The 24,053-nt window shown below is 41.9% G+C and overlaps 1 protein-coding gene and 1 long non-coding RNA gene across 2 annotated transcripts; both read right to left on the reverse strand.

The window, feature by feature from the left end:
- Positions 1-1,639: 1,639 nt before the first annotated feature.
- On the reverse strand, positions 1,640-23,838 carry prkar1aa (protein kinase, cAMP-dependent, regulatory, type I, alpha (tissue specific extinguisher 1) a). The gene is made up of 11 exons (XM_089019647.1): positions 23,679-23,838; positions 19,755-19,942; positions 18,910-19,068; positions 17,923-18,014; positions 17,785-17,846; positions 17,359-17,405; positions 12,969-13,127; positions 12,710-12,770; positions 12,503-12,624; positions 9,774-9,855; positions 1,640-2,124 (listed from the first exon to the last, which is right to left on the reverse strand). Exons 2-11 carry the CDS (start codon positions 19,926-19,928, stop codon positions 1,952-1,954), a joined length of 1,131 nt encoding a protein of 376 aa, XP_088875773.1. The 5' UTR covers positions 19,929-19,942; positions 23,679-23,838; the 3' UTR covers positions 1,640-1,951.
- LOC148885979 (uncharacterized) lies at positions 6,360-7,808 on the reverse strand. The gene is made up of 2 exons (XR_016118092.1): positions 7,373-7,808; positions 6,360-7,242 (listed from the first exon to the last, which is right to left on the reverse strand). It is a non-coding gene; the product is annotated as an uncharacterized LOC148885979 (long non-coding RNA).
- Positions 23,839-24,053: the final 215 nt, after the last annotated feature.

The following is a 24,053-nucleotide window of genomic DNA, read 5'->3' on the forward strand; positions in this document are numbered from 1 at the left end:
AAAATGTTCGTATGTACCGTAACATCATAACTCGAATGTTCGTAAATTGGGGAGCGTCTCTAACAGCATATGCCAAGCACCAAGAGTGTAGAAGAAAAAAAAGCTGAAGAAGAGTAGTTATGGCAACAAATGTGTGGCATATAACTTATATAGCAGGTGTCGGGAACCTATGGCTCGCTCATATAAGGCTCTTTTGATGATTGCATCTGGCTCACCGATAAAACTAAATACATATTCTCGCTTTTTCGCTGTTCATTTCCTGTTTGGGCCGCAGTTGGCGGAAAGCGCAATTTTGATTGGATGATACTGACCTATGGCCGTTGATGTCGAAACAGGTAAACGCCCCCTTTTAAATAAGCCTGATGAGTAAAAAAAAAAAGATGTTGAATGGATGGAAGGATTCGCCTTTGTGGAGAGAAAAAGTTCTGCCGTGATTCTAAATTGCAATGAAACAATACCATGAATGAAACAGTTGAATATCAGTGGCACTTTTACGAGCCCCATGCTAACGTTAGCATCAATATACTTCTGAGCGAGACAGCAGAAAGCATGCATGCAATCTAATGAGCAGTGCTAGCTAGCAGTAGCTTCGCCTACGGACCCAGCAAGTTGACTTTCATTCCGATCGTCTATTCATATTAATGGTGAGTATTATCACAGTTATTTTAAATAATATATTCTGACATTTGGTTGAAATCACGTGCGTACGTGTTTGTGTGCGTGCATGTGCGTGAGTGTGTGTGCGTGTGTGGCTCTCAGTGAAAAACAATTCTAAATATTTTACTTTTATGGCTCTCTTAGTCAAAAAGGTTCCCGACCCGTTATACAGCATTTCTCATCGCCACAAGAAGGAATTAGAACACCAAATAGCATAGTAGCTGAACAGGTTTTTACTTTTGGCTACAAGGTAAGCCATTTTAAACTGAAAAGAAAAATAATTTCCATGTTTATAAGTTTTAGACCATCAACACGGGTGGATTTGGAAATTCATTCTGATGCTCCAATTACACTTTGACCGTTGCTTGTGCTATTCACTGTGCTAGGACATGAGAGGCTGAGTCCACATCGCTCCCATTACTTTCTGAACACAGTCCATGTCAATAAGCAAATTACAGTAAAGTCTCGTTATATCGATATTCAAGGGAGTCCAAAAAAATATCGATATAACCGGGACTATCGATATATCCGACCCTGTTTGCATGTAATTTTCTCCGTGCGTGCATAGAAATAGTATCGATATAACCGGGACTATCGATATATCCGATATCGATATAACGAGACTTTACTGTACCAGCTCATGCTAGAACTGTTTCATTACTTGATATTGTCTGCTGTGCTGGGCTCAGGAACTCCCTAATTGGGGCACTCAGAATGACCAAATAGCACTCCAGAGTATATTTCGAAATGCACTCATTTCTAGGGTACAGGATTTCGGAGTGAGTTTCAGTTCACCTGGTCTTGCTACTTAATTATTTATTAACCCTAAAATGCTCATGATATTTTGGAGTGACTTGTGCTTTTTGTCTTCTTCATGGCACATTTTTTGACCAGCGTGACTACTTATGCTCTGGGTGGACTTTATAGTCCAAAAATCTGGTATGTTAAGTGTGGTGTGTGGATATAAGAGGGCATACATATGTGCAGGTTGGGCAGAAACCTCAAATGGCCAAAAATGTTGTCAATTTAATATTTTCACAAATCTATCAGCACCCCAGTGGATCTGTTATTTTCACAAACATTCAATCTTTTAAAAAAATATTCTTTAACAGAGCTCTTTTTGTAGATTTGAAACCATATCGAAACCATATCGATCGAAAATAACAATTCACAGCAATTATCGCAAAGCTTTGAAAGATATTCAAAGTGCTCTCTGAAAAAAAAGAGGAAAGAAGGGTAAAATAAAATATAAACCGAACCTGAGTCGGTGCATGTGAAACTACAGGAAAGCCGTTCAGACAGAGAGGGAAACAAAGCTGTTGTACTGCTGTATGTTTCTCTTTAGGATGTCGGAGCAGGGGCCGAGGACTCTCTCGAACCGTGGCCGATCCAATTTGACACACTTGAGGGGTCCACATGCGACAACAGTGGCAGCACGAGGCCGGTTCATCAGTAGGGCAATCTCTCCTGAAAATAAGATGGACACACTTTAAAGGACTATCAACATCGCAGGGATAATACTAGTGGGCCTCAATCGGCAGTACATATGCACCCAAAAGCTAGCAAAAATACATAACGCGATGGTGAATCCTTGTGTGTTGCACCAAAACTTCTATTTGATATTCGCTGACAAAACTTCCCAGGAGACAATTTCCATGGAGCTTTGTCACCATCTTTTTTGCCTTGTTTGGGTACTGTGAGTCCTAAAGAGTTTGTCACTACATTTCTCTCCAGATGCATCAAAATGACCGGAATAAATTCTTTAATCGATTGCAAACATGTATGCTTTCCTCTTCAGAACTATTTGAATCATATTCATAACTGGATGAGGAACAAGAAAGCATCTTTTCCGAATCTGAAGCCATTGTTTGGATTCTCGAGCAAGGCAAGACGTCTTGGCATGACACCACGAACAAGGGGGCGGGACCTTCTGAAACTTCCGGTTTCGATTTTTGCAGTTTCAGCACACTTTAAGTCATTTTTATTGGTGTTTTGCAGTTGACTAAAAATATCATACTGCGTGTTTGGGGTATTTTAGATGCTATAAAACGTTTTTCTGATGTCAGTTAGGAAACAAAAAAAGTGATGTTGGTTGTCCTTTAACACTGGCACATATTTTTTTTTGCTATTTTAAACAATTAAAATCAGCACTGTACTAACTTGAACCATTGTCACTGACCTATATTCCACAGAACTAGACACTTTAAAGCGCTTTAAGACGCCTGCATAATTGCACAATTGTACCACAAATACTTCCACCTGGACACTTGATGATTTTCTGCACTAACTGTGCAACAGTTATAGTGCCGTATACTACCACTGATCATTTTAGCACTGCTCCATACTTTGTCCATTGTCACAGCTGTCATCGGGTGGTATCAGCGCACAAGGGTATACACTTACATTGCGGAATGTCTTGCCATACTTATTTGTCATGTCCTTGTTTATGTTTATACTAGTGCGGCCTGTAATACCAGAGACAAATTCCTTGTGTGTTCTACATACAGTGGGGCCTTGGCTTACGAACTGAATTAGTTCCCAGTGAGAGTGTGTAAGGCGAAGTGTGTATCCCAAAAATTAATTTCCCATAGGAAACCATTAAAATGAGAATAATCCGTTCCCAGGTCTCCATAAAATATAATTTTCAACTAAATAAGCCTTAAAACTACACACAACATACCTTATTCTATGTATAATAAATGTGATATTGTATTGTGATGAAAGAAATACACTGCACTGTATAATAAAGTCACTTTATTGACACCTGTTGCTTTCTGACTTGTAAGGTCTTACGAAACTGAGGCATCACATTATCATTCATCATGTTGATGATTCTCATAGCCACAGTCTTTTCTGGATGGAACTGTTCCCTCTCATGGGGCAGAAGAACTGTGTGCCTCACCTCTGCACACAGTTTTGATAAAAATAAAATAAACATTGTAGTACAGCGTTTATAATGTAAAGTGACTCTACATTATATTCACCAGCTAAACTGTAGACATTTACAGTAAAGTCTCGTTATATCGATATCGGTTATATCGATAGTACCGCTTATTACGATATTATTTTCATTTCCCTTGCACATTTCTAGTCTTTTTATGTATAATTAGTACCGTTTAGTACGATACCCGGTTGTTACGATAATCCGGTTATTACGGTGCTCCTTTTCATCCCCCGTCGGCCATTTTTGTTGTTTACATCGATATATCCGTCGCGCCATTGGTCAACTTGGTCACGTGTCTTGTTACGTGAGCCGCCATCGGTCGCGCCATTGGTCGACTTGGTCACATGAGCCGCCATCGGTCGCGCTATTGGTCGACTTGGCCGTGTGACTTTGTCACGTGACACGCCATCGGTCGCGCCATTGGTCAACTTGGTCACGTGTCTTGGTTACGTGTCACGCCATCAGTCGCGCCATTGGTCGACTTGGTCAGGTGACTTGGTTACATGCCCAGCACCCGCGTAGCAGAGCCATTTTCATTTTCAGACGCTAGCTCGTGTGTAGCAGACGAGATTGAAGTGTTTGTGTTAAAAGGTAAAAATGGGAAGCAGAAGAAGATTGATGACTTTTTTAAATTGTATACATAATACAGTAAGATGTAAGCGTTGCAGTTTCCCTGTTGTGTACATGCCCACTGTACTGTATATGAATGCAATCGTTTTTTGCAACAATGTTTCTTGTTTTGTCTGCTGAAGCGCAATGATTTTGAAAATTATTAACATTCCATACTGTGTATTAAAGGACAGCCGATGTCACTTTTTATTCAAATGCAAATAAAAATGACTTCACGCCAAGACGTCTTGCATTGCTTGTGAATCCAAACAATGGCTTCAGATTCGGATAATATGCTTTCTTGTTACACATCCAGTTATGAATATGTTTCAAATACACTGTAGTTCTGAAGATTAAAGCATACATGTTTACAATCATTAAAGAATTATATGTGCCATTTTGAGGCAACATTGGGGGAACAAAAAAGGGAGCTAATGGCCAGCTCCGTTTCTTATATGGCGCTTGGCTGCCCTCTTTTGGCGGCTTTTGTTTAATGCAGTTCGGCGCAGGATCGGATATATCGATAGTCCCGGTTATATCGATATTTTTTCGGACTCCCTTGGATATCGATATAACGAGACTTTACTGTAGTTCATTTACTGAATGTCTGAATTGACTATAAGTGTTTGAACACTTTAATAGCGATATGCAGAGGGACAGCAACGCGGTCTCACTGCAGAGCAAGCCAGTATAGTTCGCATAGTCATTGCGCAATCCATGATGAGTGGCTGCTGAGTATTTGAATGGTAAATTTGAAAATATAGCCATTTTGAAAAAAAAATCCAAAAACGGTGAAGTTAAATGGAAAAGAACTTGAAAGTACAAATCACTAAATAAATATAACTGTTGAATTAGATATTTCCATGATGACAGGTGAGGCACAGCCTCACCCGCCTCCACTGACTGCCTCCACTGACTGATTGACTTCTGATTGGCTGCCGTGCCGGGTATGTAAATTTCCAAACGAATGTTCATTTGCCTGTTTCGTACTTCGGACTATACCAGGACTGTAAAGTGTACTACAGAGTTTTGAAATGCGCTTAGAGTATTCATATTATCTATCTATCTATATATATATATATATATATATATATATATATATATATATATATATATATATATATATATATATATATATATATATATATATATATATATATCATCTCATCTCATCGCATTTTCCGTACCGCTTATTCCTCATTAGGGTCGCGGGGGTTGCTGGAGCCTATCACAGCTGTCTTCGGGCACCCTGAATTGGTTGCCAGCCAATCGCAGGGCACACAAAGACATACAACAGTCACTCTCACACTCACACCTAGGGACAATTTGGAGTGGTCAATCTGCCTGCCATGCATGTTTTTGTGAGTGTGGGAGGAAACCGGAGGACCCGGAGAAAACCCACGCGGGTCCGGGGAGAACATGCAAACTCCACACAGGGAGGCCGGACCGGGACGCGAGGCGGCGACCTCTGCACTGTGAAGCCGGTGTGTTAACCACTCGACTACCGGGCCGCCCTATATATATATATATATATATATATATATATATATATATATATATATATATATATATATATATATATATATATATATATAGAGAGAGAGAGAGAGAGAGAGAGAGAGAGAGAGAGAGAGAGAGAGAGAGAGAGAGAGAGAGAGAGAGAGAGAGAGATAGATAGATAGATAGATAGATATAGATATACAGTGAAACCTCGGTTTTCGAGCGACTCACAGTTCGAACAAATCGGAGTCCGAACAAAATATTCGAGAAATTCTTGCTTCGTAGTTCAAACAAGAATCGGATTTCGAACGGCGGTACGACGCGTGAGTGCGTACGCGAGGGTGGGATGCAGAGCGGCCTACGGGTGTATCGCTCGCTTCGTGACCAACTGTTGTCGCTTGCGGACGCGCTGCGTTTTGCTCTCGGGTTTAATACAGGTGTACGAAGAGTTTCAGCCCCTAATCATGCCTCCAAAGAAAGTAAGTGCTGCTACAAGTGACACAACAAAAGTAGGGCGTACAACTATTGCATTTAAGAAAGAAATAATAGCAAAATATGAAGGAGGTGTGCGAGTGTCTGATCTGGCTAGGGCAGGGGTGCTCACACCTATTTCAGCAAGGGAGCTAATTTTGAAATGACCAAGCCAAAATGATCTACTCATATTTATTGAGAAATATAGTGAAGATTATTGCAATTTATGTTGATGTATATCCGCATATGTTGCACAACACACTAGACGGCCTGCATGGCCCCTGTGGTGGAAGATGGCCGGGGGTGCAGCTGATGGCCTTCCCGTTCCCGAAACGGGCTATGTCCCGATTCTGAAGATACCATGTTGGAGGAATGTCGAGAATAAGACCTGGAAAAAGTTAGCGGTGCAGGGCAAAGGGGTAGCAGTGTTCAGGGGCGACAGGATCAGTAACTCATGGATCAGAGAACATCAGAATAAGGTCATTCGCCCAAAGCACTTCGGGAGAGCGGTGGCCCTCAGGGCGGGCAATGCCCTGTCCGAGTGCAGCAGGGCTGGGTGCAATCCGGGGGGGCCTGCAGACGTTGCATAGAGACGCAAGCTCACGTGCTTGGGAACTGCACAGCACGTGTCATCCTAAGGCACAATAAACTCTGCACCGTTCTCGCTCAAGAGATGGTCAGACAGCGCTGGGTCGTGGAGAGGGAGGTCAGTGTTGCTGCCAAGAACGGGAAGATTCTCAGGATGGACATTGTTGGGGCCAAGGGCCAGCTCTTAGTAGTGATCGATGTTACTGTTCAATATGAGTCTAGGGCCTACTCGCTTGCCAGAGTAGCCAGGGATAAGGTGACCAAATACTCTGACGTTGCTGAGATCCTTAGGATACTGAGGGAGATGGACAGGGTCACAGGCTTCAGCTTCCCGCTAGGGTCCCGTGGGAAATGGCCTGAATGGAACAATGCAGTTCTTCGGGCGATAAGCCTCAAGGGGGCTCGATCAAATCGGTTCGCTAAATACATCAGTAGACACATCCATTGACATCCTGAATTCGTTCACCTCCCTCCTAAACCAATAAAATAGGAATGGTTAGTGGATAAACCAGGGCTGCGAGGAGGGAAGGACGGAGGCCAGCGAAGCTGCGCGGTCGCGGGGGACGGGCGGGTCGGTGTCTGGTGGTTTTGGGAACAGGTCACCTTTCACGGGCCTCGACCCGCGCTCCGCGCCCGGTCTTACTCGGCGGCCGTCTGCGGAACCGGCGCCAACTGGCGAAGCTGTGCGGTTTGCGGGGGGAGGCGGCGGCGGGCGGGTCGGTGTCTGGCTGATTCTGGGAACAGGTCACCTTTCACCGGCCTCACCTCGCGCTCAGACCCCGGCGTGCTTTCTCTCTCAGCTGGCCGCCTGCTAGACCGACGACAACGGCGGGATGAGGCGGCGGCGGGCGCCACGGGCGCAGGCGGGTTGGTGTCTGGTGATTCTGGGAACAGGTCACCTTTCACGGGCCTTACCCCCGCTCCACGCCCGACGCGCGGTCTTACTCGGCAGCCGACTGCGGAAACGACAGGGCGGACGCGGGGGAGAGGCGGCAGCGGGCGCCACTGGCGCGGGCGGGTCTGTGTCTGGCTGATTCTGGGAACAGGTCACCTTTCACAGGCCTTAACCCGCGCTCCGCGCCCGGCATGCGGTTTTACTCCGCGGCCGACTACGGAGCCGACACCAACTGGCAAAGCTGCGCGGACGTGGGAGAGAGGCGGCGGCGGGCGCCGCGGGCGGGTCTGTGTCTGGCTGATTCTGGGAACAGGTCACCTTTCACGGGCCTTACCCCGCGCTCCACGCCCGACGTGCGGTCCGACTGCAGCACCAATGATAACGGCGGCGAAGCTGCGCGGACACAGAGGAGAGGTGGCGGCGGGCGCCACGGGCGCGGGCGGGTCGGTGTCTGGTGGTTCTGGGAACAGGTCACCTTTCACCGTCCTTACCCCGCGCTCGACGTGCGTTCTTACACGGCGGCCGCCTACGGAACCGACGATAACGGCGGCGAAGCTGCGCGGACGCGGGGAAGAGGTGGCGGCGGGCGCCACGGGCGCAGGCGGGTCTGTGTCTGGCTGGTCACCTTTCACGGGCGCAGGCGGGTCTGTGTCTGGCTGGTCACCTTTCACGGGCCCTACCCCGCACTCCGCGCCCGACGTGCAGTCTTAACTCGGCGTCCGACAGTGAAACCGACGAAGGTGGACGTGGGGGAGAGGCGGCGGCGGGCGGGTCGTATCCGTGTAATTCTGGGAACAGGTCACCGGGCTCGGGCCTTCGCCCGCGCTCCGCGCCCGACGTGCGGTCTTGACTCGGCGGCCGTCTGAACCGTTGCACCTCCTCGCACCCAACTGATTAAATTGTCTATCGGCGGAGCCGGGTAACCGCTTCTGCTCTGGTCACGGCCAGGGCGTGGCCGGCGTCGGGGGACTCACCGGAGGCCGCCAGAACCGCGACGCTTTCCAGGGCAAGGGGTCCTCTCTCTGGGCGAACCCATTCCAGGGCGCCCTGCACTTCACCGAGAAAAAATAACTCTCCCCGGGGCACCCACCGGCTTCTCTGGGATCGTTTGCGTCACCGCACTGGGCGTGGGCGCGGTGTCGGCGGACCGGAACCCCGCGGCCCCCGCCTGCCCCCCCCCCCGGCCGCCGCGCCATGAAAGGCGCGCCGGCGCGAGAAAAAGACTCGGTGGGGCGCGGAAAACCGGACACCGGACGGCGCCGACAACCGCGGCCATCCAGCGCCGGCAACGGCCCGGTATGGGCCCGACGCTCCAGCGCCATCCATTTTCAGGGCAAGTCAGCTGCTAGTCACCAACCAGTCAGGTTGATGTCCCCACTGGCGAGCGCAAACGAGAACATGCACACACACGCACACACATGCACGCACACACACCCACCCACACACACACACACACAAATATGAGTAAAGGTACAGAAAATATGTCTGAACATCAGCTCAGAGCGACTGAGGACCCCATGTGGCAGGAACACACAAATCGCAGTTCCACTGTCAGGTCGATTGGCGAACCACTTGGCACACGGCGGCTATCTAACCAATGAAAACTAAAATGATTGAAAACAACTAATTATAAGTACAGAAAAAATATAAAATGAAACAAATTAATAAAATGATGAAAATCAAAGCAAGTAAATTTTTGTAAATAAAATCATAAACAAAACTTCAAAGCTAAATTCAAAATGTGGGTCTCGAACCTGAGTTTATAAACTAAAAACTATTGGGGGCCCCAGTGATGTGTCAGGCAAATTCCTTGTGTGTTAAACTTGCTGTGGCAGGTTGTCTGAATGGGAAGATGTGTCAAAGTATGTATAAATACATTAATTCATATATACATTATATATATTCATATATAATGTAAATTTCTCCACTGCGAGACTAATAAAGGCAAATCCAATCCAATCCATACACCATATTAGAGATGTTTTCAAGCAATGTATTTTAGGTACGTGATAAAATATTTTATAATTCAAAATTCTAATTCAAAATTATAAATTGCATTGATTCCTGTGTGTAATACATCATAATTGCCATTGGTTGACTGGAACTTACCAAAGTAATCTGAGGGTCCAAGTTTGCCAACTTCCACAAACTCCTGATCCTCGGACCGCCTTTGCAGCACAGCTGCTGTCCCCTAGTATCACATCAAACATGACTTGAATTACATTTCCAATTCATGTAATAATAATAATAATAATACATACGCGCAACATACACGCAACAAACACACACGCGCAACATACACGCAACAAACACACACACGCACACAAACACACATACACCACTACCTCAAACAATAACATTAAAATACACAATAACATTCAAATAAAGTACGGTAATGTCAATTCTCTTTGTCTTTTCTGTAATACCGTACAATAGCTATCTGGCTGGCTGGATAGCTGAATAGCTATTAGCTATCGATTGGCTTGCTAGTTAGCTTTCTATCTGCAGTATTTGTCTTACTATTCTATCCCAGTTACTTCTGGGCTGAGTGAACGCTGGCGCGTGTGGCTGCCACTGCTCACCCACAGAAAAACTTATCCTGTGACTTGAAAGGCGCTTAAAAATGAAATTATATATATATATATATATATATATATATATATATATATACAGTAAAGTCTCGTTATATCGATATCGGATATATCGATAGTCCCGGTTATATCGATACTATTTCTATGCACGCACGGAGAAAATTACATGCAAACAGGGTCGGATATATCGATAGTCCCGGTTATATCGATATTTTTTCAGACTCCCTTGAATATCGATATAACGAGACTTTACTGTGTGTATATATATATATATATATATATATATATATATATATATATATATATATATATATATATATATATATATATATATATATATATATATATATATATATACAGTGAGACCTCAACTTACAAACTTTTTGTCTTACAAACGTCAAATTTATGAAAATTAAACCTTATAATAAGCACTATTTTCATAATACACACCCACCACGGCTGGCGGAGTGATCTTCGGCGGAAGCACACGACCGAACAGCACCAGAGGTTAAGTTACCAACAGTCCGTATGGAAGGTGACTCTCCTTCCATAAGCCATCAACGGCCATCAAAAAGGTAAATAAAACTTTATTTTACACCACAGTTTATTTCTTTAATTAAAGTCCTCATGTAATGCGCCTCTCTTTCCAAACAGCAATTCCCTTTGACCTTCGACCTTCAATGCCATTCCATCAAGCCATAAATGACCATAACAAATGTAAATAAAGTGATTTTATGATACAATTCAGCGTATTTCTTTCATTACAATACAATAGCACATTTATTATACATAGAATAAGGTATGTTGTGTGTAGTTTTAAGGCTTATTTAGTTGAAAAGTATATTTTATGGAAACCCGGGAACGGATTATTCCCATTTTAATGGTTTCCTATGGGAATTCTTTTTTTGAGATACACACTTTTCGCCTTACACACTCTGTCTGGGAACCAATTAAGTTCGTAAGTTGAGGTCTCACTGTATACAGGTCGTGTGCTTCCGCCGAAGATCATTCCGCCAGCCGTGGTGGGTGTGTATTATGAAAATATAGGTTATTATAAGGTTTAATTTTCATAAATTTGACGTTTGTAAGACAAAAAGTTTGTGAGTTGAGGTGTTTGTAAGTTGAGGTCTCACTGGATATATATAATATATATATATATATATATATATAATAATAATAATAATAATAATAATAATAATTATTATTATTATTATTATTATTATGTGAAAATATGACAGGTGGCACATTTAACCTCAACCTCTTGATGTAATGTAAATACAATCAATAAATAGAGAATTACATTAAAGGACAACCGACGTCACTTTTCTGTTTTTTAACTGACACCAGAAAAACATTTTATAGCATCTAAAATACCCAAAACACGCAGTATGATATTTTTAGTCAAATGCAAAACACCAATAAAAATGACTTAAAGTGTACAAAATCTGCAAAAAAATGAGCTGCGAATTGGGCATTTTCAGAAAGTCCCACCCCCAGTTCGTGACGTCACGTGAAGACGTCTTGCATTGCTAGTGAATCAAAACAATGGCTTCAGATTCGGAGAATATGCTTTCTTGTTACATATCCAGTTATGAATATGATTCAAATAGTTCTGAAGAGGAAAGCATACATGTTTGCAATCGATTAAATAATTTATTTGTGCCATTTTGAGGCAACATTGGGGGAAAATCTCTCACCCAAAAAAAGAGGCACAAAATGGCGACATCCTGTGGCCACCTCCGTTTACACAGGCTGATAAATTCCGTATATGGCGCTTGGACGACCTCTTCTGGACTTCTGGCGGCTTTTGGGTGCAATACGAGGTCCCCAGACCAAACAAGTACAGCAAAATACATTGACGTGATGGAAGGACCACTACAATGCGTCTTTTTTACGGTCAAGGACGGTCCTTTAGTGATGTCACGTACGGACTCGTCACCAACTCAAACACAAGACTTCCTGAATATTCGGCGTGAGTCTTAAAACGTAAAATATAGCTATATGCGGTGGAATCTTTGTAAAATCTGCTCAGTAGAAGTCATTTGAAGCCATTTTACAAATTATGGACACAACTTGTCCGGAGACGTCGGTTGTCCTTTAAGATGCATGAAGGGTGTCGAGCATGAATGTTGCTTTCTGCAACAGCTGCCGTTTTTCCCTCTCACTTACTGTAGCTGAGTGAATATTGAATTAGAATTATGTACCGGGATATGCAATTCAAAATTTGCCTCAGAAGATGGTGTTTACCTCCAAGATGATGAAAAACTCATCCCCGGGCTCTCCTTGCACAACAATTTTCTGGTCATCCTCAAATTGGACTGTCTCCAAGGCATCAGCCACAGTCAAGCGCTCCCATTTGTCCAAAGACTCTGTGAAAATGGTCATGGAGTACGGCACATGCACAAAAAAACAGGAAATGTAATGTCTAAATGCAAAATAAATATTTACACTAACCTAAAATAGAAACTTTGCTCAGGAACTCCTCATACATCTTCCGTTTCCTTAAAGTGCTTCCCTACAATCAAATACAAACCATCTTTGATATGTACAGTTGATGTGTACATAATGTATATCTGTACAGTACAATACAGATTGATTTGCACATAACAGGGCAAGTGTATATATGTTATGCATGCATGTCTACATGCTATTATACAATATAATAAACATTTGAGTTATTAATATTGGCATGCACTGTGAAAGCACTGCTTACCATAAGTATTCGCCTGTAACTATCTCTGTCAATTCCCCACAACTTGACATCGGATCTCGCGCGAACAGAAGCTGCTCGTGGGGTCCCGTAGATGAGAGCAAGCTCCCCAAAACTTCCGCCCTCACCAATGCTGGTCACCCACTCGTTGTTCACATATACCTACAAGAAGATGTATATAGCTTGCAATCACTATTATCCACAATTAAGTGTGATATTAAAGGACATGTGTAAATGTGCTTGATATCGATTAGTATACGAGCTGGCAGCTTTGTACATTTTACCCGGAAATACAGAACTATACATTACATACTGTACTGTGTTTGGTGGTTGCGTCTTTTCGATAGCATGGTCATACTAGCACTGTTTTTGATTAGGTGGAATGTCAGTGTCATTTGACTGCCATTGCTGGGCATCTCCAGAGTGCTTGTGTTTTATTGCGCCTGTAATGGGCAGCATTTTTATCAGCCCCGCTTTATTCAGCGGAGAGGTCCGTGCTGTTGGACAGTCTGCGGCTGGATGGTTCCATGGCTTGAGGAGCCGACAATGAGAACAAAGGAGCGTTAGCACAGAGCTCCGATGCATATCATGTATGAAACTCTGAGTCGTGGCTTAGAATTTAAGCAGATTATGTGGGACAGGAAATGAGGCAATCTTTTCGTCAATGGATGCTAAAGCTTCGTGTTTGCTCTCAACATTTAGCTTGTAGCAGATGTGTGCATTTTCAGCATGACATCTCTGATACACTGGTGAAAAGGACACTTTGATCCTCTCCTCTTTCATTTATAACTGCTTCAGACAACAAAGAGGGTACAGAAAAGTCCTTAAGAATATGTGATGTGTCTTATTATTTGTTATTTTGTTTTTTATTGTTGTGCCTTCAAGATAGCGCCGCAAGAGCGTCTGCCTTTACAGCAGCTGTCTTTAGAGCAACTGTCTTTGCAGAAGCTGCATTTACAGCAGCTGCCTTTACAGCAGCTTGTATATTTAGTTTTTCGATTCATTCTTTTTCTGTTACTCTTCTTTTCATAACTGTGTTGCTATGAATTAGGAATTTCCCCAATGTGAGACAAATAAAGGTTATCTCATCTCATCTCAACATATCGTTTACAGTGGGATTCTCAGATGATCTGTTGCTGTTGTCTAAAATGCAATTCTGAGTCATACATCCAGTCCCCACATAAGCACTTAGTTTCAAAAAGTAGGTGACCGCTAGGCCATAGGTCCTTGGGGCGCTCAATACGTCGATCGCGATCGACCAGTCGATCACCAAGGCACTATTGGTAGATTGCATGACAAGGTAATGTGACATTGTCGTGAACAATACAAATAAAGTTGTCTAGACGTCAGCCTGTCAGCCATCCCATCATTTGATTGATACACCGGACAACCAATCAGATGACATTATGAGATACATGGCGTGCTGAAACTGCGGTCCTGAGCTTTGCAAAGTTAACAAGCAAGCCGTTCGTTACATCCTATTTTTTCGCTTGTTTTTTCCCTCTTGAACATAAGAGGGTATAAAAATGAGTGGGGGAACTGTACCAAGTAAGAAGAAAAAAAGTATCCCTTTCATAAGGAATGGGAGAAGGACTATTTTTTCACGATGATATTTTCAAAGTGGGTTTGTCTCGTCTGCTAGTTATCAGAGTAAACTCAAGTAAGGGCAAATAATTTACGTAATTATATTGTGTTGTGCGACATGCGGTTAGACATCAACATTGGTTTGAAGGATCCTCAATATTTTTGTCAATAAATATAATGGGGAGATCATCACTTGGTCATTTCAAAAGTAGCTCCCATGCTGAAAAAGTGTGACTCCTACTCCTATGGCATAGGAGTACAGTGAGACCTCAGCTTACGAACTTAATTGGTTCCCAGACAGTAAGCCAAAAAGTGTCTATCACAAAAAAAATGTTCCCATACGAGACCATTAAAATGGGAATGATCCGTTCCCAGGTTTCCATAAAATATACTTTTCAAATAAATAAGCCTTAAAACTATACACAACATACCTTATTCTATGTATAATAAATGTGCTATTGTATTGTAATGAAAGAAATTCACTGCACTGTATAATAAAGTCACTTTATTTACATTTGTGATGGTCGTTGATGGCTCTTAATTGACACCTGTTGCTTTCTGACTTGTAAGGTCTTACGAAACTGAGGCATAACATTATCATTCATCATGTTGATGATTCTCATAGCCTTTTCTGGATGGAACTGTTCAATAAAAGCCTGCACAAATCCTCAATGTCATCTCCATCCACTTCGAGTCCCGTAGGTGCTGGCAGAGATTTTATTACAACAAAAGGCGCGAATCCGATGATTCCATGGACGCGGAATAAAACGCGTCAATAGTCACGTGAAAGCATCGACTAAATAACGAAAGGCGTTATTTAGTCGATGTGAGAAACACGAACGACGTGTGCGTTTGTGGCGTCACATGTGCACACCGCGGCTGTCATGTGAATCTCAGCCTGACACATCTCTCACGCTGTGTCACTCCCCTGAGAGTAACATTCTTCATTTCCACCATTGCCACCATCCTTCGCCTAAAAGCTTTATGGTGTTGTGTAAACTTTACACAAAGGTGTTATTTAGTCGATGCTTTCACGTGACTAATGATGCCGAAATTGTCACATGCGAGTTGACAGCTGGGCCGGCGCCGCTGCTCGCGACACTTCAATTTCATTTCATTTCATTTCAACGAGGTGCTGAAGCTTTACACTGTAAAGCTTTTAGGCGAAGGATGGTGGCAATGGTAGAAATGGAGAATGTTACTCTCAGGGAAGTGACACAGCGTGAGCGATGTGTCAGGCTGAGATTCAGATGACAGCCGCAGTGTGCACATGTGACGCCACAAACGCACACCTTGTTCGTGTTTCTCAATGATCTCATTCTCCTCGACTGTGATTTTATTTTTTTGTGTCTTCTCCGGCTTAACACGAGCCTGTGGTGTTTTTTTTCGGTCCCATAATAGTAAAATTATCTGCAAAAAGCTCCTCGGAGGCGATCGACGTGTGAATTCAGCGAGAGGGGGCGTGGAAAATAGCGCCGGCTGGAGCGCTGTTCGGTCGTGTGCTTCCGCCGAAGATCCGAAGATCAATCCGTCAGATCCGAAGAGCACTCCGCCAGCCGTGGTGGGTGTGTATTGCGAAAAGTAGTGCGTATTTCAAGGTTTAATTTTCATAAATTTGACGTTCGTAAGACGAAAAGCTTGTAAGATAAGGTGTTCGTAAGCTGAGGTCTCACTGTATCTTTTGTGTGAGTTGCATCATGGTGTATTTAAAAATGGTGTATTCAACATGTAAGATATTTCACTATAAGAAATCAAATTCAAAATATGTACAATGAAGGCAATACAATAGTAGAAGTAAATAGTCAAAGGATTTTTTTTTTCAGAATAAATAGTTGGAGATCTTAATAGGCCGGTCATAACAGGTCACATGATATGCAAGTTGTGAGCTGGCTCTTGGGATTGCCAAGCTGAATGAAGCAACTATTATGTCAGTTACTATAGACTGATAATGCAGCAAAATATGGTTAATGTGGAAAATATGGTTAAGAGTGGAAATGTTGGATTTCGCTTTTCATCGTCTGTCTCAGAGAGTGAGGTCGCATATGCAGCAAGTTACAGTTTCACCACGCAGTACGCACCGACATCCACACATGCACTCGCGGACACATGCACGGGTAAAGAAGCCAGCAGCACAAAGAAAGGCGGGAGAGAAGTCTTGTCACATTTCGCGATTAGCAATTCCTTGAACCTCACTCCTCTACTTGCATGATAGAATATCGTGTCGTTTTATTTTTAGTAATAAACTTGGCATGCACGGGAGAGAGCATGGGCTAGGATGGAGTTTGGTGGTTGTAATGAAGATGAGGAGTGCAGTTGCTTAAATCAAGAGGTCTTGAGTTGAAATAAAAGTGGAATTACAGTAAAGTCTCGTTATATCGATATCGGATATATCGATAGTCCCGGTTATATCGATACTATTTCTATGCACGCACGGAGAAAATTACATGCAAACAGGGTCGGATATATCGATAGTCCCGGTTATATCGATATTTTTTCGGACTCCCTTGAATATCGATATAACGAGACTTTACTGTATTTTTCAAGGCAACACCTGTAGCAGAGGATGGTGAGCAACTACACAGTTCTACTACGTTCTAAAGAAAGAAAACCCCATGAAAGTTGGAAAATGAGATTGGAATTTGGACAAGTATAAGAGATTTGGAGAAACAAAAAAAAGACATCTTGCACATAATTAAGCTCTAAGGTGCTGTACATTAGCCTGTTGACCATTTTGATATGACCGCCTCTAATAAGGCGAGCAAATGTATGCTGTAAACAGTTGCACCCAAACATATGAAAGTAATCTTACATCCATTTCTCCCAGGTCGATAACATAGAAGTTGTCTCCCTCATCACCTAAAACGGAAAAAAAATAATAGAAGTCTGAAGTTTTGTGTGACGAGTGATTTTAGTCTGCACTAAGACTGCATGAACAGTTAATAAATTTCAATACTGTATCACTAAATCAACACTACTTTTGGGGTAGCATCTTTACCTCATCTGCAAATACCTATTTACAGTACTGCTAAGAAAGTCAGCATGTTCTTTCAATGTTGTCAACTAAGATATCAGCTTCCCGGAGAAACTTTCATGAAAATCTGGAAAATCCGGAATTCCGGGAAAATCCAGTGAACTTTCATCGCTGATATAGTTTCATTAAATAAGAACAATATTAATTACAAATATATGAATGGACTCATGAAATTAAATTTTCAGCCATATCAGCCAACCCTACCTTGAATGATGACTGTTTCTCCAGCAATGTAGTTGACAGAAAACATGGCATCAAATATGTCACTGAAAGACCATTTTTTTATGAGCAAGAAATGTGTCAAGGATTGCAAGCGACTTGCCGACTGGAATTATGTGATACCTTCTCTCATTACTGTCTAAGTGGGCAAATAAGATGTTTTTTTCCATGGCTTTGCCCAGAGCTGCCATCGTCTTGTAGTCTTTTGGAATAACCTGGTAGAGAAGAGAGGAAGCAAAGAGGGAGTGTGAATAAAAATGACTGTAACATGGAGAGATGATTCATAAGGTCAAGTGGAAATTCATAACAAATTTTGACAGGATATTGCAGAAGTTAGATCGCATTTCATAACGCACACCGAAAAGCATTCAACTTTCTGAATAGCTGACAGTGACTCCATCATCCCGTGTGCTTTCTATATGGAGTTACAGTATTGTTTCTATTCCCCATTGAGTGGTTCACATCCTCATCCCCTTAGCAGAGGGGATGATGTTAGATTTGTAGCTAATTTACCCACATGGAGGGGATGATTAATGATAATTAGTAGTAGGAGAAGAAGACGTAGCCACAAAAGCTTTAAAGCTACCTTTCTGGCTGTGGCCTAGGCAGCAAAAAGCTTGCCTTGACAGCCCATGTCGCGTGCATAGGTAACGTTAGGGCGATGCGGCAATGTTATCATGCGTGCGTCCAGTTACTGTGTTTCAGAAATATAATAAAACTATATTTCACACTTTTATGTGTATTAATGATGCAGAACATTCAAAAAATATTTACATTGACCAACTGTTGTGCAAAACAGGGATTTGAGTTATTTTATCATTGGAGAGATTTCAGATAGGCGATTTCAGACAGAAGTATCCTCTTCTTTTGGGCAGTGATAGGTTAGTGTTACACATTACTGCCACATACTGTTTCCCTATCAAATGCATACTGTGAAGCACTTTACACTGCAAACCTGACCGAAATCAGAAGTCCATGTCACCTTTTTACATGATACACCAATGGCAACATTCTCAATTAAAAATAGTTATAAAAATGCCCACTGCAAGGTAAGCTAGTCCAACATTCCCTTTCGTGTGCAGATTTGCTGCGGGGCATTTTTGCACTGACCTTTCTGACGTATGAGGCAGCATCTTCCTCCGTGTACACCTCAGCACTGATAGCACCCCTCCTGCTCCTGCCCCTCACCACAGGTTTCATAGGTGGTGAAACTTCATCTTCACGCGGGTCTGAGGACTTGTGCTGTAACATCCTCTGCTTGACCTCCTCCTGTTCGTGGAAAGGGCATCACCAGTGTCACAGGGGCTCAGATCCTGACAGGTGTTTTTCGAAAGGAAAATATTGTTGAGCACACAAATGGAAAAGGCGCCATTCCTGAGGAAGGATGGTAGCTGTCAAACTGGCAGAACAGTGCTCAGTTAAAGCAGTTCCCCACCAATACTATAGTTTTATGCATCTCTGTTTATTCTTAATTCTTTATCATCAAGATTTTATGATAACAAAATTCAATGTAATTACTCTGTTGTACATTACAAAAGTATATGGATTGAGTTGAAAAGCGGCATTTAATCCATATTTCTCTGTTATACTTTATGTACAGAAGGATATGTGTGTAATACAGCTTACAAATTACGTCACAACATTTTAAGATGTATGATGTTGAAAAATATTGCTGTGATTGCAGGTTATTCATTGCAACATGTGTATGATCAATGATATGTGGCATCACTTTAAAAAATTTAAACAGTAGACAGCGCAAAACAAGCCAAGATATGGTATGGAAAAGCAGTTAAACACTTCTTTCATAGCCACACACATCCCACTGTAATTGCAGAAACATTTTTTTGTTTCGAATTTTGACTAACCTCTCAATTTTTTTGGCCCATTGTTTAAGTTTACAGGTAAGATGAAGTCTATTTCAGCTTTTAGTAAATGTTTTGTGAATAAGAAACAACCTTTGCCAATTTTTCAAAGAGGTCCTTGAGGAAGGCCATGGGTTGTTCGGGCTGGGCTGTGCACAGCTGGACAATGCAGTCTTTCAGCACCCGTTGAATGTTGTGCTTTTGAACATAGACCTCACACTCCCGCAGCTTGCGCTCATCCTCTTTGCTTGTACTACATGAAGCCATCTTTCTCTGGTGATCTACAACAGAGCAGGAAGAAATTACAAATCATGGTGGTAGAACGGACTGAGGCTTAAAAGAACCAGGTTACAATGTTTAAAGGGCTGTGGTGTCAATAAAGCATATTGCACCTCGAGGGGCAAAAACAATGCATTGTTAAAGACAACTTTTAATTTGTTTGAAGTTTGAAATTAAATTTTTATGAGGAAACCATGTGAATAGAAATAAGAGTCTATCTAGAGGAATAATGTCCCAGTCATACAAGCATTATCCAGTGTACAGGAAGTGTGCTATTTTACATGTTCTTATTATAACTGAAAAAAACATGGAAACATTATCCATAGTTAAATACAGTAAAGTCTTGTTATATCGATATCGGATATATCGATAGTCCCGGTTATATCGATACTATTTCTATGCACGCACAGAGAAAATTACATGCAAACAGGGTCGGATATATCGATAGTCCCGGTTATATTGATATTTTTTGGGACTCCCTTGAATATCGATATAACGAGACTTTACTGTAATAGCAGAGATGTGCATTCCATCTCTGAATCAGAAACACACGCAGCATGATTTACGTGTTTTATTCGGGAATACATGACTTCAAACCCAATGTGAAATATCACAATGTGCAGATTGTCTCGTGTTTGTATGTGTCAGGGAGTGACTTCACTTTGTTTCATACGAACGGGAGAAGTAGCACTCGTCCTAAATCCCCCCCAAAAAACTTTCACCATCACAAATGAGTCGGGTGGCCGACGGTGGTTGTGTTGCCAGCTACCTTAATTGGCACTTACACAGTTGAGAAAAATTCGATCAAGTTGGTTAAGAAAGCTGTTTGTGTTGTCTGCCTCTCTGTCCTGTGCGTTGTGTGTGTATGTATGTTGGTTGAGTTAGATCTTTAGTTTTTTTTTTTATCTTTATTCATCTGCAAAGTGGTGAGTATGCTTTCAACGCCGTGGGGACGCAAAAGTTTAATTCAATTTATTTGGGTGAAACATGCCAAGGTTAGACATGAAAATTGCCTCGGAGTGCTTCAAACATACCACTGCTCACCCAAAATATGTACTGAATAGGGAATGTGCTATCAGAACACAGGGAGGCGTGGGTGGAATTATCTATTAAATACAACACCTCACTTACTGTGGAGAGATTTCTTTTTTCCTCTCAAGAGCCGGCGAGATCCGCAGACCAAAGAGGACCATGGCCAGTGCCAGCTTTGGCAAGCTGGTCTTCCTCAAGGGAACAAGTCCCTTGTACACATTTTTTTACTGACGGTCCTAAAATGGTAGTGACTCAAATAGGGATTCGAGTGTGAGTGGGAATGCATTCAAATATGGAATTCAAATTTGCACTTGGAGCAGAATGATATCTTGCAACCATGTTGCGTTCACTGTCCCATTAAAACAAGGGGTGTCCGGCTCAAAGGCATGCACAAGGATTAAGTACAGCTTGCTGGAGATCCTGTAGCAACAACAAAGCTTCACATTATCATGTTTTTTGGGAATGCCCTGTCATCTCCAAATACTGGAAAGAAACAAGAATGACAGTGGGTAGGACTGTGGGAAAAGTGGTTCCTCCAACCTTCGAAGCCCTGTATCTGGGTCTGGAATCTAATTTAATTCTTAATTCTGCCCAGAAATACATATACAACATGGTGCTGTTAGCATGCAAGAAAGCAATCACGAGGAGATGGCTAACAAAAGAACCACCAACAGTCAAAGACTGGATTAAGGTGGTGGGTGAAATTTATGAAATGGAAAAGATTACTTTCATTGTCCGAGGCGAACGAGAGAAATCTGAGAGACTATGGGATACCTGGGAAAATTTTACAGCAACCTAAGTGCTTATAAAGATATTTAAGTTAACCTATGAACCTCAATCCACTCAAAATCAAAATTGTTAATGATTGCTATTATAATTACCATTATTCATTATTTTTATTTGTATTACTATTATTTGTTTCTGATTGTTTTTTTGTTTTCTCTTTTTTTTCATTATTTGTTTTACTTTTCTTTCTTATACGGCATAGGGAACAGGACATTGCATCAGCAGAATTGTAAGAAATGTAAAACGTCTTATTGAGATGGTCATGTGATCTATGTTTTGTTTTGATGTCTTGACAAGATGATGCTCAATGTGACCATGTTCTCCCTCTTCTAACTGTTCAAAAAATGTCAATTTAAAAAAAAAAAAACAACAAAAAAATAAGGGGTGTCAAAGTCAGGTCCTGGAGGACCGCTGTCCTGAATGTTTTCTAAGTCCTTTTGCAACACACCTGATCAGCAGATGATCAGCAAGCTCTGCGGGAGTCTGCCATTGAACCTGTTCAGTTTAATCAGGTGTTTTGCAATAGGGGGTCTTGGAAAACATGCAGGACTTTGGCCCTTGAGGAAAGAGTCCGAATATGTGTGGCAATTGGATGTGAATAGGAAATAAGCCAGCTCATGTTCTTGATGAATTCTGAAACCTCTGCCGTTAGCCCCTCTCCCATGTGATGCAAGGATTTTTTTTTTTTCATTGATGGGGGTAATTGGTTAAATGAAAGTATAAAAACATGCGGCAATAGAAGATAATTATTGTTTTAATAGGAGGACACTGATTTGCTGTGGCGACCCCTTGTAGGGAAAAGCCGAAAGGAAAAGAAGAAGAGGTGTGTGTAGGGACGATGCCCGGAATACCCAGGTCACGGATGGAGGACGGACCGACAAAATAGGGAAAAGTGCCTATCGCTGTACAATAATGTGGAACCGAATCAACATTGTAAGCCAAATCAATACCATTACTGTATTCTGTTTTTCCCCATCAAATCATACCATTGTACAGTTATTATGGGTTGCTTTAAATTGAACGAGAATTACTTATCAGAATTACATGTACATTTAGTTGGGGGGAGATAGACGGTCTTACCCTTCCACTGCGTGTTCTTCAATTTTGGATGGTGAGGTTATCCAAATACAGGCAATAAATGATAAACAGCACATTCAAATGTCTTTATTCTTTTTTTTGTGTAGTTTATAACAGTACGAATCAATTCAAGCTCCTGAGTTTAAACATTCGTCAGAAAAAAAGGAAAGGAAACAGACACACGTTTATATTGGGATGATATGTTAATGAGAGGCAGGCTGCCCTGCCCGCTATGTAAATGTCTTGAAACAAAAAAAGGTTGATGCAATTCGATCCTGGCATGAAGAGAAGATACAGTACAGACTTCCCCTGCTGTGCAGAAATCCCGAGATAAGAGTTTCATATAAACAATCTATAAGTAAATTGTTTTTAAAATGATCAAAACGTGTTTGATTGAATTTAACAACGCCATTTGAACTAATCATACATTACAGTTTTAATAACTAAAGTTTAGTTATGGACTTTGTGTGTTTAGTTACTAAACATACGAAAGGGCCGCTCCAAGAGTAATGATGATCTCGTATCGCTAACTTTCTTCAGACCAACTCTGCATACTTATAATAGTTTATTTCAGTACAAACCAATCTTGGTGTTTTGACGAATGGAAAGCCTATTTTTGAGATAACAAAACGACAACGATGCTAGTCAGAAAATACGTCATAAAACCGACATAAAATATTGAAATGTTTATTTCCCAAGGAAAGCTACATTTTAAAGCGCATAGGCTAACACGAAAGACGATGGAAAGTGGTAAGTGCAAACTTCGAAGATTATCTCCTTCTTTTGTTAAAAAAAACTTTTACGTGTTACAGCTAAAAATGCAAACTTGAGCAAAGTCCTTACCAAGTGACGTTCGCAGCGTTCCCGTTTGTTTTCTTTTTGGGCCGTAGCGAACTCCTTCCGCTAACACGGTTTCACGCTAACTTCCTGTTTTCAAAAGTACTGCAGTCTTGTTCACTTTTTGTGTGACGTCCTTACATATCGTTCAAGCGACCCCCATTCAAACCGCCGTCGACCGCCTGCTGAAAATGGAATTATTTTAATAAATCTGACTCCTAAATATTTGTTAATTTGTTACTTTCTTTCCTTTCTTTGTTTTGTCTTTATTTATTTGTTATTTCCATCTTTTATCTATTGTTTTGTGTGGATTTATTTCTTGCTTTATGCTTTATGACCATCTATCCCAGCTGACTGGACAAGGATGACTGAACACCCTAA

Source organism: Hippocampus bargibanti, linkage group LG17, assembly GCF_051943395.1.
Source record: "Hippocampus bargibanti isolate YZ-2025 linkage group LG17, ASM5194339v1, whole genome shotgun sequence".
In the NCBI taxonomy this organism is placed as follows: domain Eukaryota; kingdom Metazoa; phylum Chordata; class Actinopteri; order Syngnathiformes; family Syngnathidae; genus Hippocampus; species Hippocampus bargibanti.